The 12,789-nt window shown below is 40.2% G+C and overlaps 1 protein-coding gene and 1 pseudogene across 1 annotated transcript; one reads left to right on the top strand and one right to left on the bottom strand.

Annotated features, from left to right (window-relative positions):
* The first annotated feature begins 1,389 nt into the window (after positions 1–1,389).
* Positions 1,390–4,143, top strand: LOC104455800 (annotated as a pseudogene).
* Positions 4,144–5,521: 1,378 nt separating this feature from the next.
* LOC104454098 (diphosphomevalonate decarboxylase MVD2, peroxisomal) lies at positions 5,522–11,724 on the bottom strand. Its single transcript, XM_010068834.3, has 11 exons — positions 11,574–11,724; positions 9,765–9,991; positions 9,233–9,431; positions 8,766–8,829; positions 8,443–8,506; positions 8,205–8,288; positions 7,404–7,490; positions 7,025–7,182; positions 6,876–6,924; positions 6,420–6,544; positions 5,522–5,957 (listed from the first exon to the last, which is right to left on the bottom strand). Exons 2-11 carry the CDS (start codon positions 9,969–9,971, stop codon positions 5,735–5,737), a joined length of 1,260 nt encoding a protein of 419 aa, XP_010067136.2. The 5' UTR covers positions 9,972–9,991; positions 11,574–11,724; the 3' UTR covers positions 5,522–5,734.
* Positions 11,725–12,789: the final 1,065 nt, after the last annotated feature.

The raw sequence follows: 12,789 nt of genomic DNA, 5'->3' as shown, positions 1-12,789 counted from the left end.
GTCTTAACTTGCTTGGATACTATGGCTGTGCAGCTTCTTCCTTGGATCGAGGTCTCGTCCTTTTGAATTTGTCCGAGTTTCTTTCCATGAGTGACATCGGGTAGAGAGGGGGCTAATAATTGCACGGGCTCTGTTCAATCCAGCATGAAACGTGGAGAACCCGTAAAATCCTAGTACTCCGAACTTTTGGTACAAAACCGGCGGTAACTGTTGAAGTTCATAATGACTAGAAAAGCCTAAGCCTCCACCAGTTTCAGGACATTTCTTGGTGGCCGTAGTGGTGGTGCCGACAGGTCTCTAATGAGCCTTGTGGTTGAGGTTAAAAGCGAGAACAATGTCATTGAAAAAGCAGTTAAAATTTTGCAGTCGGTGTCGGCCAAGAAGGCCCGTAAATAGGCTTGATGCTCATTAATGCATTTACAAGAAACCAATCAAGAAAAACTGCACCCACCAGCAGCGTGTAGAAATTAAAGACGTGTTTGGTAACCATTTTATTTTCGAAAAAATTATTTTCTTTAATTCTGTTCTTGAGAACAGATTTTAAGTATTTGAAGACATTCAATAACTATTCAAAATTTTTATTTTTGAGATACAATTGCATTTTGCACCGTACTCAAAATCTCTAAATCAATTTTGTTTTACTTCTGTTCTTTTATCTATTTCCTCAGTTGATCGCCGGCCTTGAGATGATCGGCAACTAGCTAGACGAGGGCCGACGACCTTGCTAGAGGGTCGCTAACCCCCAGCTCAACTGCACCTCTTCAGCCAAGCCCTAGTTGGGCTAAGCGAGGCTTGACCTCACCCAAATTTAGCGATCTTCTGTCTCGCCAACAGTTGGGCGAGTTCGGTCAAACCCCGCTTGGTTAGGCGAGCTCATCGAACCTCGCCCTAGCCTAGTGAGCCTCCGGTAAGCTCACCGGAGCTCACTCAACTGATTGCCGGCAATTAGCGGCGGCGGCAATAGTGGCCGATGCCGGTAGTGGTGGAAAATGAAGAGAAAAGAAAGAAAAACAAGAAAGAAAGAAGACGAGAAAAGAAAAGAAAAATTTCGATTGGCTTGATATTGGAATTGTTCCCGGTAATAAATGATCAACTTTTTTTACTTCTCGATTCTACTCCAAATCTATTCTTGTAAACAATTTTTTTCCTGAGAGCAAAAAATTTACCAAACGAATTTTTGTTCCATTCTACTTCCAGGAACAAAAAAACAGAATTAAATACTATTTGGCTAGTTGTCAAATGCGCCCTAAGCCTCCAAGGGCTTCTTCCTTGAAGTCTTCTACTTGCATTCTTGTCACGAATCCAAAATCTAACTGTAGTACCTGAAGGGAGATGAAGGCGTGCCTACTCATGAACATCTTCGACAGATTTTTGCTGCACTTTCCAGGAATGCTGAGAGGAATCACAGCTCTCGTTCTGGTCACACTGTCTGCATTAGCATATCAGGGCATCCGCCCTTCGCCGCCGAAAACTTGTGGCTCTCTAGGCGGTCCGCCCATCACAGCAACCCGAGTAAGGCTCATGGATGGCCGATTTTGGCCCACAAAGAGCATGGAGTACCAAGAGAATTGGCCACACACAGGATCATCTTTGTGCACGGCTCGGACTCCTGTAGGCACCATGCAGTGATAGCAGTGGATGTTTCCCCGGTACTTAAAATTCTTCTTGTAATTGACTCATCATTCCATGTTCATGAGACTGACCCTTTGCATTCTAACATCAACAGCCAGTTCTGACAATTGAGTTAGTCCATGTTTGGTCGCATTGTTCAGGTGGTTCTTGAGGAATAGAAGGTGTGCGCCTTGTCATTTGATAAACCTGGATATGGAGAAAGTGACGTGGACACGAAAAGGACGCCGAAGGGTGTGGCTCCAGATGCAGAAGATTGTGCTGATCAGTTCGGATTAGGGATAAGTTCTATGCGGTTGGGCACTCCATGGGAGGCTAGGCGACTTGGGGGGTATATACACCAACTTAAGTAGAAGTTCATCAGCCATTTAGAAAGGATTGCGTTGTCTTTGGTTGGCTAGAAAATAGCAAGCATCAATTTTTAGGACAGGATTGCATACTGCTAGGAAAATTTCGAATAAAAGCTTGAAGTGCTTTCGTTTTCTTAAATAAAGATATGAAGTTGATATTATTTCAAATAAGAATTCGAAGTGCTCTTATATTCTTAAAGAAGGGCCTAAAGTATATTTCATTTCAAATAAGAGCTTAAAGTAATTATATAAGTTTTAAGAATGGCTTAAACTTACTGTTTGGTGAAAGGACAATTTGTTTTTAAATTTCTTTCTTTTTATTTCTATTTTTTCTTTCCAAACTCAAAAAAAAAAAAAAAAAAAAAACACATGGGAGGAAGCCCTCTTATCCTTCCGCCTCTGTCTTTGCGCTTTTCTTTTAATCTACTTTAATTTAAATTTAAATTGTATTTGAAAGAAAATATCACTTATCGGCCAGAATTTTTTGCTAGCTAATGAGACTGATATCATTTGAAATAAAATCTGTTTCAGATTTTTATTTGAAAAAATAATAGTATTTCGAGTTCTTATTTATAATTTTTCCGTTAAATGCAACCCTTTAAGGGCAATACATGTGATCATGGGCCTGGCGCCTCGCGAGCCCTGATGAGCTTGGTTGGTCATGTGATTCTCGACCAATGTGCGAAAATGACGTTACAAAAGAAGCAGGGGAGGTGGCTGTGCATAAATATTGGCCTGGTTGTGGACCTAGTCATGACTCATGGCCCAAGCACTGACAATGCTCAACAGCTTGAGACCGACCTGGCTCAAGCCTGTCGATTGAGCAAGCTACATAATAAAACAAAGCAACCATAGAAGTAGTGACTATTGCAATGAAGTAAGGAAAACTACTCTAGAGTCTCTCAGCTAAATTTCCTCGATTATTCTTGTAAGAATTATTGTGTAGCCCACGTGATGTTATTAATTGATGGTTTAATAAATATATAAATGCTAAAATGTGTTGGTTATGAGAAGTTATAACTCTAGGGTATTATTAAGTTACTATTTCTTCCGAAAAGATGCGACTCTCATGGAACTTAAAAAAAAGGACGCTTTGATGAAAGACACTTGTTGATAATATGTATTAATAAGAGTTCACTACTCTCTCCACATATAATGTGAAAAACTTATGTCGTATTCTATCCTCCATCAGACAGAATACGTTAAGAAAAAGTGGGTTAAGGGAAAGAAATCAGATTTCTTCAACTCTTTGGGTTTCCGCAATAAATATTTTGAAGGTTTCTCTCTAGATAAAAATATGTCTTCATCCTTCTTATCGTGAAAATCATAAAGATCAAAGATTTTTTTGTATATTTTGCATTATAAAATTACGTTATCACTAACATTTCTTGGCCACATGCTGTCCCGCCAGATCCGCTTGTTAACGGCGATGAGCTCTGGCAGGTTAGCTGGTGCAGCTCTCACTGCTCCTGTGATCAACTAATGGAGGCCCGAGTTTCCCGTCAACATATCCAAGGAAGCCTACTACTTGCAGCCACCACAGGACCAGTAGGCACTCAGAGTGGTTCACTAGTATGGCCCTTGGCTTACCTACTGGTGGAACACCCAAATGTGGCTCCCCGCATCCAGCGTCGTCACTCGTGCCCCCCACATCTTGGGCCATCAAGACATGGAAATCATCCCCAACATGATGGAGCGCCGCAATGATGCAGTAACTTTTGCTCTCTCTCTCTCTCGCAGTATGATTTACAGTCGCGGGTGATCATGAGGCAACAAGGAGAAGCGGAGTCTATCCTTCGGGACATGGTGGTCGGTTTCGGGAGTTGGGAGTTTTGGTCCTATGGATATCGAGAACCCCTTTCCGAACAAGGAAGGAGCAGTGCATCTGTGGCAAGGCAAGGATGATAGGCTATTCCCCGTTTCGCTTCAACGGCACATTGCACAGAAGCTTTCATAAATTCAGTACCACGAGCTGCCCGGTGCCGGGCATTTTTTCCCTTATGCTGATGGGATGGGTGAAGCTATTCTGAAGGCACTTATAACTGGCCAGAAATAGAGTTGATTTCGTAGTGAGCTCTATTTTTCCCTCATCCACGTGTTCTTCAGATGGAGATGGTTTGTTTTACGAAGAGTTAAGAATGTTAACCCAGATATTCAGCTATTGGCTTTGAATTCCCTCTTTTTGCTTGGTGGCTTTGAATCATAAAGAGGGCTTGTGATGCAATAAAATGGAGGATGATAACTGACCTGTTTAGGCACCGTCTCATGTTGCTCTTCATCTGTTAATGTCATTATAAGAGGCTTTTGTTCAGCAAGAAATTTAAATATATTTACTTACTGATAACATCTGTAAGTAGTTCTCCGAAGGCACCCTTTCAAAGAATTTTTCAGTGCAGATGAGGCGTAAGAGATCGAGAAACTCTTCGATTATATTCAGCTAAGAGCCTAGTGAATAACTCAACAGTTCTAGTCAACCAGACTGGATGGAAGATCTGTCATACCATACTACCGAACTTGTTGAAATTGGTGATTTACGTGGATATGATACCGACAAAAAGTTTTCCATTCACAACCTGAAGACACTGGATAGCAAATATTAGGAACATCAGCAGATTATTTCTCCACATCATATCAGGTATAGAGCCATCTTGGTCTTCTTGGACCAAATCAGAAATACAAATAGATATTACAAAACCCAGAATTATGACAAGATGAGCATAAAAATTCAATAAAGTTCACTTTCGAGTCGATCCACCGGGACATGATGGTTGGCTTCAGGAGTTGGGATTTCAATCCTGCGGAAATTGAGAACCCTTTCCTGAACAAGGAAAAATTGGTGCATCTATGGCAAGGTGACGAAGATAGGCTAGTCCCCGTTTTGCTTCAACAGTAATTGCACAGAAGCTTTTGTGGATTCTGTACCAAGAGCAACCCGGTGCCGGACATTCTTAGCTTATGCTGATGGAGTGAGTGAAGCTATAGTGAAGACACTTATAGTTGGTCAGAGGTAGAGTCGATTTCATACTTGGCTCTATTTTTCCCTGGTCCTCTGTGTTCTTCAGATGGTTCGTCCTTTGAAGTGATTCTCATTTCTCATAGTGTGCTCTGTTCCCATACGTTTGCCGTTATGGATGACAATGAAGTCACTCTTGATGAAATTATTGACTTGGGAAACCCACATATTCAGGCATTGGCTTCGAATTCCCTCTTTTTGCTAGGGGACTTTGGATCTTGTTGAAATCATGAAGAAGGCTTGAGAGACATTAAAATGGAGGATGATAATTGACCTGTTTAGGCACCAACAGTGTTGGTTTCATCTGAAATCTCAATATAAGGATTTTGTTCAGCATAATAATTGAAGGATTCTACTTATTGATAACATCTCTGAGTATTTCTCCAAAGGCACCCTTCATAATTCAGTGAATTTTTCAGTGTAGATAAAGCGTAGGGATCGGAAAACTCTGCAACTGTATTCAACTAGAAGAGCCTAGTGATCAATTCAAACAGTTTAGTCAACCAGACTGGACAGAGTATCCATCATATCATGCTACCAAACTTGTTGAAGTTGATGATTTATGTGGATATGATACAATACAAGGTCAATATACAGCCTGAAGACCGGATAATATTAGGAACATCAGCAAATTGTTTCTGTAAATCACATCAGATATAGAGCTATCTTGATCTTATAGGACCAAATCAAATACAAGTAGAAACAAATACAATGACAGGACAAGCATAAAACCTCCCCCAGTTCACTTGGGAAACCCGGTAACAGGATCCAAAAGAGCCTGACCTTGATCAGAAACCATAACCGGACCTGGTCCAGGCCTTGTGCAGATGAAATAGCTGATATTGCCTCTGAATCTCTGTGCAGGGACTTCGTCCTGAATTTCTGGAGGAGCTGGCAATTTCTCAACGTCATTTATATTCTCCAAGCCCGCATCTTTCAGGATGGACTTGTCCCCAAGAATGTAGCTGGAAGAAACAAAATAGTAAATGGCGTATTAGGATACATCCATAAGGATGCCTGTGGGCGGTGGCAGTTACAATGGGGTCTTCCCATCTTTCAGCCGCTCAATTCAGTGGCATTTCCAAATAAGTTTGCAATTGCGACCAGAATCAATTTTGTGATTCTTTTAGAGTTTTTATTAACATAGGGTAAAGACTGAATGGAGAATAATAGCCGGTCAAAGTTTTTCTAATGAAAATGTGAACTGTGATTGAGTAGCACAGGGATATTCACGACGATGCTTTCATCCTTATGACTTAAAGCAAAGGGAACTTCCACAGCGTCACTGGCACTTCCTATGGTGCTAAATTGCAGGGGTTCATGTCAATAAAATGCATTTTGACCTGATGAACTGCGTGAGAGAATTTTAGGATTTACCACATCAGGAGAACAACCATTCAAATGGACTTGTGCATGTAACATTATACCTGCTTAGGTCAGTGTCGGGATTTGGAGGGAAGTAATATAGCAGCCTTTGCAGCAAAAGTGCTGCTGCCTTCCTGTCACGGGCGAAGAGAAATCCATTACACCCAGCATCATAAGTGTATGCCCCCTGCAAAATCAATAAGGATAATTCTCAGAATTAGAGTTTCCATCAATTCGTGTAACTGTTGACAAGCACTGATTTCAGGTTATAGATCGAGTGCATTTCCTTATAGTGTTCTTTGTAACAAAAAGAACAGGAAAAAGACAATCTTCAAGTCATTTTACTAATGAAATAGTCTTGAGTCTTCCACATTGCCATCGATGCAGAGCAAATTTAGATGTACAATGTCAAATTTCTCAGGAGTGAAAAAATTCGAGTAAACAAAATGAATCATCTATCTTCATTCTCTTTCTTTTGCGTGAAAACAAAATAAAGGGAATAGGGCAGTAAAGATAACCTGAGGAACTCCTTCATGACGATTCAATTTCTCCACACAGTTGATTATCCTGAAGTACAGCAAACCTCAAGTTCAACTAGCAGGTCGTATCAATTAAAATTGCAGATAACTGAAATTACATCAGCCCTCTGACTTGAGAATGAACTCGCCTGTGGGATGTATCATTCATGTAAAACAGAGGTGGGGATGTATCCAGACAGGTCGCGTGGAACTGGTTACTGTCTGCACAGGTCAATTTTGCAAAAGTTGCAAAGTCGCGACTTTGAATGGCCCTCTCCATTTCTACGATGCGTTTCGGTACCACTTCCTTTGGCCCAATATTTAGTGTCAAGACAGTTAAATCTCTCAATATGCATAAATAAACCAGAAACAGTTATACACCATGCAAATCTCAAAGCAGGAGCAAGCAATCTGAACTTCAGGGGGGGAACGAAAATCGCCATGAGGATATCATTGCATAAAAATGAACCTTTGCTCGATAACAAATCTTATGCTGCTAAGTAGGAGAACAGAGGAGCTGAAACGAACCTTTGCTCGGTAATGTAAAAACGGACTAGTTGCAACAGTTAGGGGCGCCCCCTTGGCACTACTTATCTCCTTTTGCTGGGAACTCACCTACATCAACGAAAAACAAGATCTGGTGGAAGAAGCTTGGTGCAGCACACACACAATTCATATAGTCAAAATGTGTATTTTTTGGCTTAACCAGAAGAAATAGAGGAATTGACTTATGAAATAGTTCTTGGTGGCTTATGGCTAAGCTAATAGAGTAAGTGATTGCCAGAGTGACAGGTTTGAATTAGGGGCGGTGGGTGATTAAGGTAAGCCAAGAACAGAGAACGGAAAGAACATCGACACTGCATTTGAGTTTACGAAAGTATTGAGTTATGTCATAGAGGGAGCAGTCCTCACTGATGGCAGGTCAGCGCAAACACACACTCAAGAAGTTATCCTACTTGGAGGTGCAATATATACGACATTACAGGCATGTGATATGCACCCAGTGAAGATTGATCAGGTAAAGCCATGTCCTCATTTGGCTACATTCGGGACTACTATGTTTCTTTCACGAAGTAAATAATTATTTGCTTCATATTGTGTATTTTATAAAGAATTTTTTGCTTAAATCCACACAGACTTTAAGAGACACATGATTCTTGGGAAACTGAGTTATAGAGCCCAGCACATCGTTCCTAAAAGTCTAGGTGATGATTTTAAGAACTGTGGAGCCAGGCTCGCAAACCACTCAATCTGGAAAGACACATGATACATGCTCCTTTGCTTAAACAAGTGATTGTAAGCCAGAGCCCCATATGCATGACTACATACCACCGCTATCAGAATTACAAGATCCTCCCAGTGTTTCTCATCCTCCAGTTGAATTGCAAAGCTGTCTTTCCCCTTTTTCTCATCCTGTAAAAGAAATATATATATTCATGTAATCTAACCATCACGAGCTTTGTGAGGAAACTTACGAAACGCATAACATTCCTTGTTTGTGTTTCAGTGGTCACTACCAAAGAAATGAAAACATGCAAGAGCATTGGTAGTTGGTGATAACACACACCTTTCCCAAGACCCACTTGACAAATCCACCATGTAAACTCCGGCACGCGCTCCCTGAACCTAGCCTGCAGGTTGACATAGAATTCTAGTACAGGGCGAGATATAACAACTTTATATGTAAGCTTCATATGTATGATACACTACTGTTTAAAATTGGACAAAGCACAAGCAGCTGAGAACGACAAGCCTCCCTAGACCCTTTGTCAGTCATCGATGCATGCCTATATTATGTCTCTCATGAATGGACATACCTTACATCTGATTCTGATTCTTTTACATGACTCAGGCTTTTGAAATTAAGAAGACTGATGAATTAATAAGCACCTTGCTACGGTGGATAGCTGGCTCATGTCATCCTTCACATTCATCAGTTTGGCAAGGGCAAAAACTGCAAAAACATGAAAGTAATCCAATCTTAAGTGACATCAAATTGACAAGAATGATTTAAAGGGGCCAAAGTTTCAGGGAAGAAAAAGGAAGATAGAGTGTATGATTTCATGGTGATCGGTCGGCGGGTTGGACACGCTTAACGAAATTCCTAGGCCCGCGAACATCGAATTTGGGAAGGCCGGCCCAATTTTGAGGGCACGTAAAACACGGAATGTTGCTCTTCCAAAGGAGAACGTATTGTCATCACATTCTGCCTCAAATCCATCTTCGAAACGTTGTTTTGGTTAATTTGTACCATCTATTATTACCATCATATATCCATAGTGTGTGCCGATAATGAGTTACGATCACTTATCATAAACTCAAGGAACTAAGTGAGGCGAAGGCACTTTTTTAATTACCAAGACAAGCAAAACCAGCTGCTGAAGAAGCCAGACCAGTCCCGGTAGGGAAGTTGTTGTGGGAAGCTATGTGAAAATGCAGTCTCATCCAGTCCTCTTTCATTATCTTGATGCCCTTTTCGTCGTCTTCAAAATTATCGCCTCTTGAACGGATCTCTCTCAAAGTGTTTTGGTACCTATCACTTGACAGGGACATCTCCTGCAAAAAAAAAAAAAAAAAAAAAAAAACAGAGAGAGGGGTATTGACTTTTATTATTAGGAACCATGATACTTGACTAACGGGTGTATTATAGTCTAGGTCAAGGAGAGGAATATTTGGTGCTCATAACCATACATAATGTACTACAGAATGGCTGATCAAAAAGCCGCAACACAATCAGCCAGGTACTTGAGTTTTGACCCTCAAAGACTTTAGCAAACTTTGTATAAATTGGCGTAAGAAGAAAGTGACGGGTATTTTCTTGCTTGTATAGTCGGATCTCCTGATGCTTGAAATCTCGATGGGGGACCGAACACCATTCACCCGGCATACCTTGCCATTGAGCCACAAGCGGTCCTTCTCGAACTTGGGGCTCACAGCAACCGTTGTGGTCGCGCACAGGTGGTCAAGATCCAGAGTGATGCTGATGCTCTCGTTGACGGCCAAGATCAGGGCCTCATTCCTCTTGCCCCAGTACTTGATCACAGAGATGTTGCTTGGTACTTTTGCTGTTACCATTAGTACCCACTCTCCCTCCATGTTATGAAACTGCCACAAAGCTGATTTAAGAACCTGCGGTTAATAGTCAAGAGAAAAGAAGAAAGAAAGGAGAAATAGAAAGGAGAAGAAGAGAGGAAGAAATAGATCTTAAAAATCAACAAGGGAATCTTGATTTAAGCCCCTACCATGGTCAAGTAGATGAAAGGAGTGATTACAATGGCTAAGTGAGTAATACATTTTTTCTAAATGGATGGAATAATTACTATGCACATTCAAAACACAAATATAACTCACTTTCACCAGAATCCGAAATTTAACAAACCTTCAAGACAAAATTGTGATATTTTTTATTTTAAAATAATATGTTGATAGTAGAAATACCCTCAATAATAACAAGCAAACCCCAATGGTCAGGCCCATTAGCCAATCTCATAAAAACATACGTCAATGATCCACTTCATTGACCAATCTCATGCTCAATTATCTAACATGGTCACGTGTAATGCCCGTGACAAAGCGACTAAGATTCCCTTATTGGCTAGGTCTCCACCTATTATTAGCCGGTGACTTGGTCTACAGGCATATCTTAGACTAATATGTATATACCCACACACCCTTCAATGCATCATAAATACATTGAGCATAAACCATCAACTCAATCTCTAGTAATCCACAACCACCATAAAAATCATTTCATATATCACAATGAGTTCCCAAACTAATTCAGAATCCATTTCATAGATCAGTTCACAACTCAGGCATTCGATATATAGATATCAAAGCGCCTTTCAAAACCACATCCATAAATCATGAACTTTTCAAGATTCTTTCATAAAAAGTTTCACAAACCATTTATAAGCAATCATTTAAGTTGAAGTCAAGAGATGACTTCCCATTTCAAACAACAAAACAATAGTAAAGGTTCAATCATGTTTTATGCAACAAAAGATGTTATTTATTAACTCACAGCATACTTAATTCATAATGTTTTTCAAAACATGAATTTAAAACTTAAAGAAGAAATAATATCACTCACTTGAAAAAGCCAAAAACTAACCTATGATGGTTACTTGAGTCTACGCACTCAAATTCCTAACAATTAACCGAAAAACGATATCAAAAGGCCGAGTAAAATGATATTCTAATGAATGACTTGACCATGCTATGCCTATTTGTAGAAACGACACCTATAAGCCAACAAAATGCTTGGCCATAGCGAAAACCTCTTGTTATCCCCTATACACAGTTCATGCTCTAAACTTATTTGTGCCATAACTTCCTCCACATAAATCCATTTCAAGCAAACGTACAGTCCATAAAAAGCCATTTCCATATAGTACAACAACCCTAACTCAACCATCCCAAAACCTCACTGAAAATGGCTGAAATTTAGGCCCGAAGGTTACTGTTCAAAATTGACCAGCACATGCGACGAATTCGAATTCATTTTGGGCAAATTATAAGCTCAAATCGAGATCTACAAAATCCAGCTTCACCACATCCTAAATTATCATTTCTATATAAATACACAGCTCAACAACTCAAAAATCGGATTTTGCCGCATGAATCTCCTAATTCCAAATTTCAAGCACTAAATTCAAAACTACTTCGATTGAACGAACGAGGGGCGCAAGCGGTTACCGAGTATTGCGAATCGGAGTTGAATCAGCTTCGCGAGGCGTCGATGGCAAAAATGTGAGAGCCCCTCTCCTCTTTTCCCCTTTCTTCTTCTTATTCTCTTCTTTTCTCTCTTCTTTCTTTTTCTTTCTTTTCCCCGAGTGAGCTCTCGATCTCTCTTCTTAAAAGAGCCAAAGCTTCCACTATTCTCTTAAACTTTTGTTTCGCTTTTTTCCTTTTCACTTTTCAAAGCCCATATTTTACAATATCAACCATCACGGTACGACCTCGGACATCACGGTACGACCTCGGCCACCACCATCCATCATCACCAACCTCTTGGCTTTACCCTACCACTCCTCACCACTATCACTGTCATCATTGCTGCTATCATCTGGATATGACAAAGGACCTATGATTCGTCCCTCAACCTTTGCGTATATGGCGACAAAGCGATATGGGATATAATCAGCCAGTGATCCTACATCTATCCATAGTGTAGCGTGGTACTTTTATCAATCAAGTTTGGTAACTTCCGCAAGCCGCAAACCCGAAATCTCCTCAAAAAAGGATAGGCTAAGGCAAAGGTGTCAAATGATATGAGGTTGTAGTGATCAAATGACAATCACCATCACCTTAAGATTTTCGCGTCCTCTCAATTACTCGTACTAGAATCGCATGTGTCTGATATATAATCTCAAGGTGTTTGGATGTATATGAATTATTTGAATGGATAAGACGTGACAGGAAAAGGATCCATAACTTCTAGATTGTCTTGTTGTCAGGGTGAAATATTTAGAATGTCAATGCAAATGCGATAAAGAAGATCTCTCTTACTGCTAGCTATGTTACATGACTAATGTTGACGCAATTTTTCTCAACAATCTTTGTATTTATCTACCCCATTTGATTGTATAGTTGACTTCACTGTTAGCCGAAATACAAAATTTGTCCAAATGACAAATCATTACCCACATTAGAAAATGTGGTATATCAGTCCTCCTTCTCAAGTCCTTCTCACACGAAGCGGAAGTATTAGAGCCAAAGTGCCTTTGATTTTGTAGGTAGTCACGGGAGAAAAAACTTCTTGATTCATATTTTTTTGAGTTCTAAATGACAAAAATAGACATGATCACCCTTAGAGGTGTTTGGTTTCGTGGTGGATAAAATTTGGATCCTACCAAGTTAAAAACGGTTTCTAGCTTTTAGCGCCTAGAACTTATCTTGTTTGTCTAGTTTG

Source organism: Eucalyptus grandis, chromosome 7 (genome assembly GCF_016545825.1).
Source record: "Eucalyptus grandis isolate ANBG69807.140 chromosome 7, ASM1654582v1, whole genome shotgun sequence".
NCBI lineage: Eukaryota > Viridiplantae > Streptophyta > Magnoliopsida > Myrtales > Myrtaceae > Eucalyptus > Eucalyptus grandis.
This window is presented reverse-complemented; position numbering and strand designations above follow the sequence as displayed.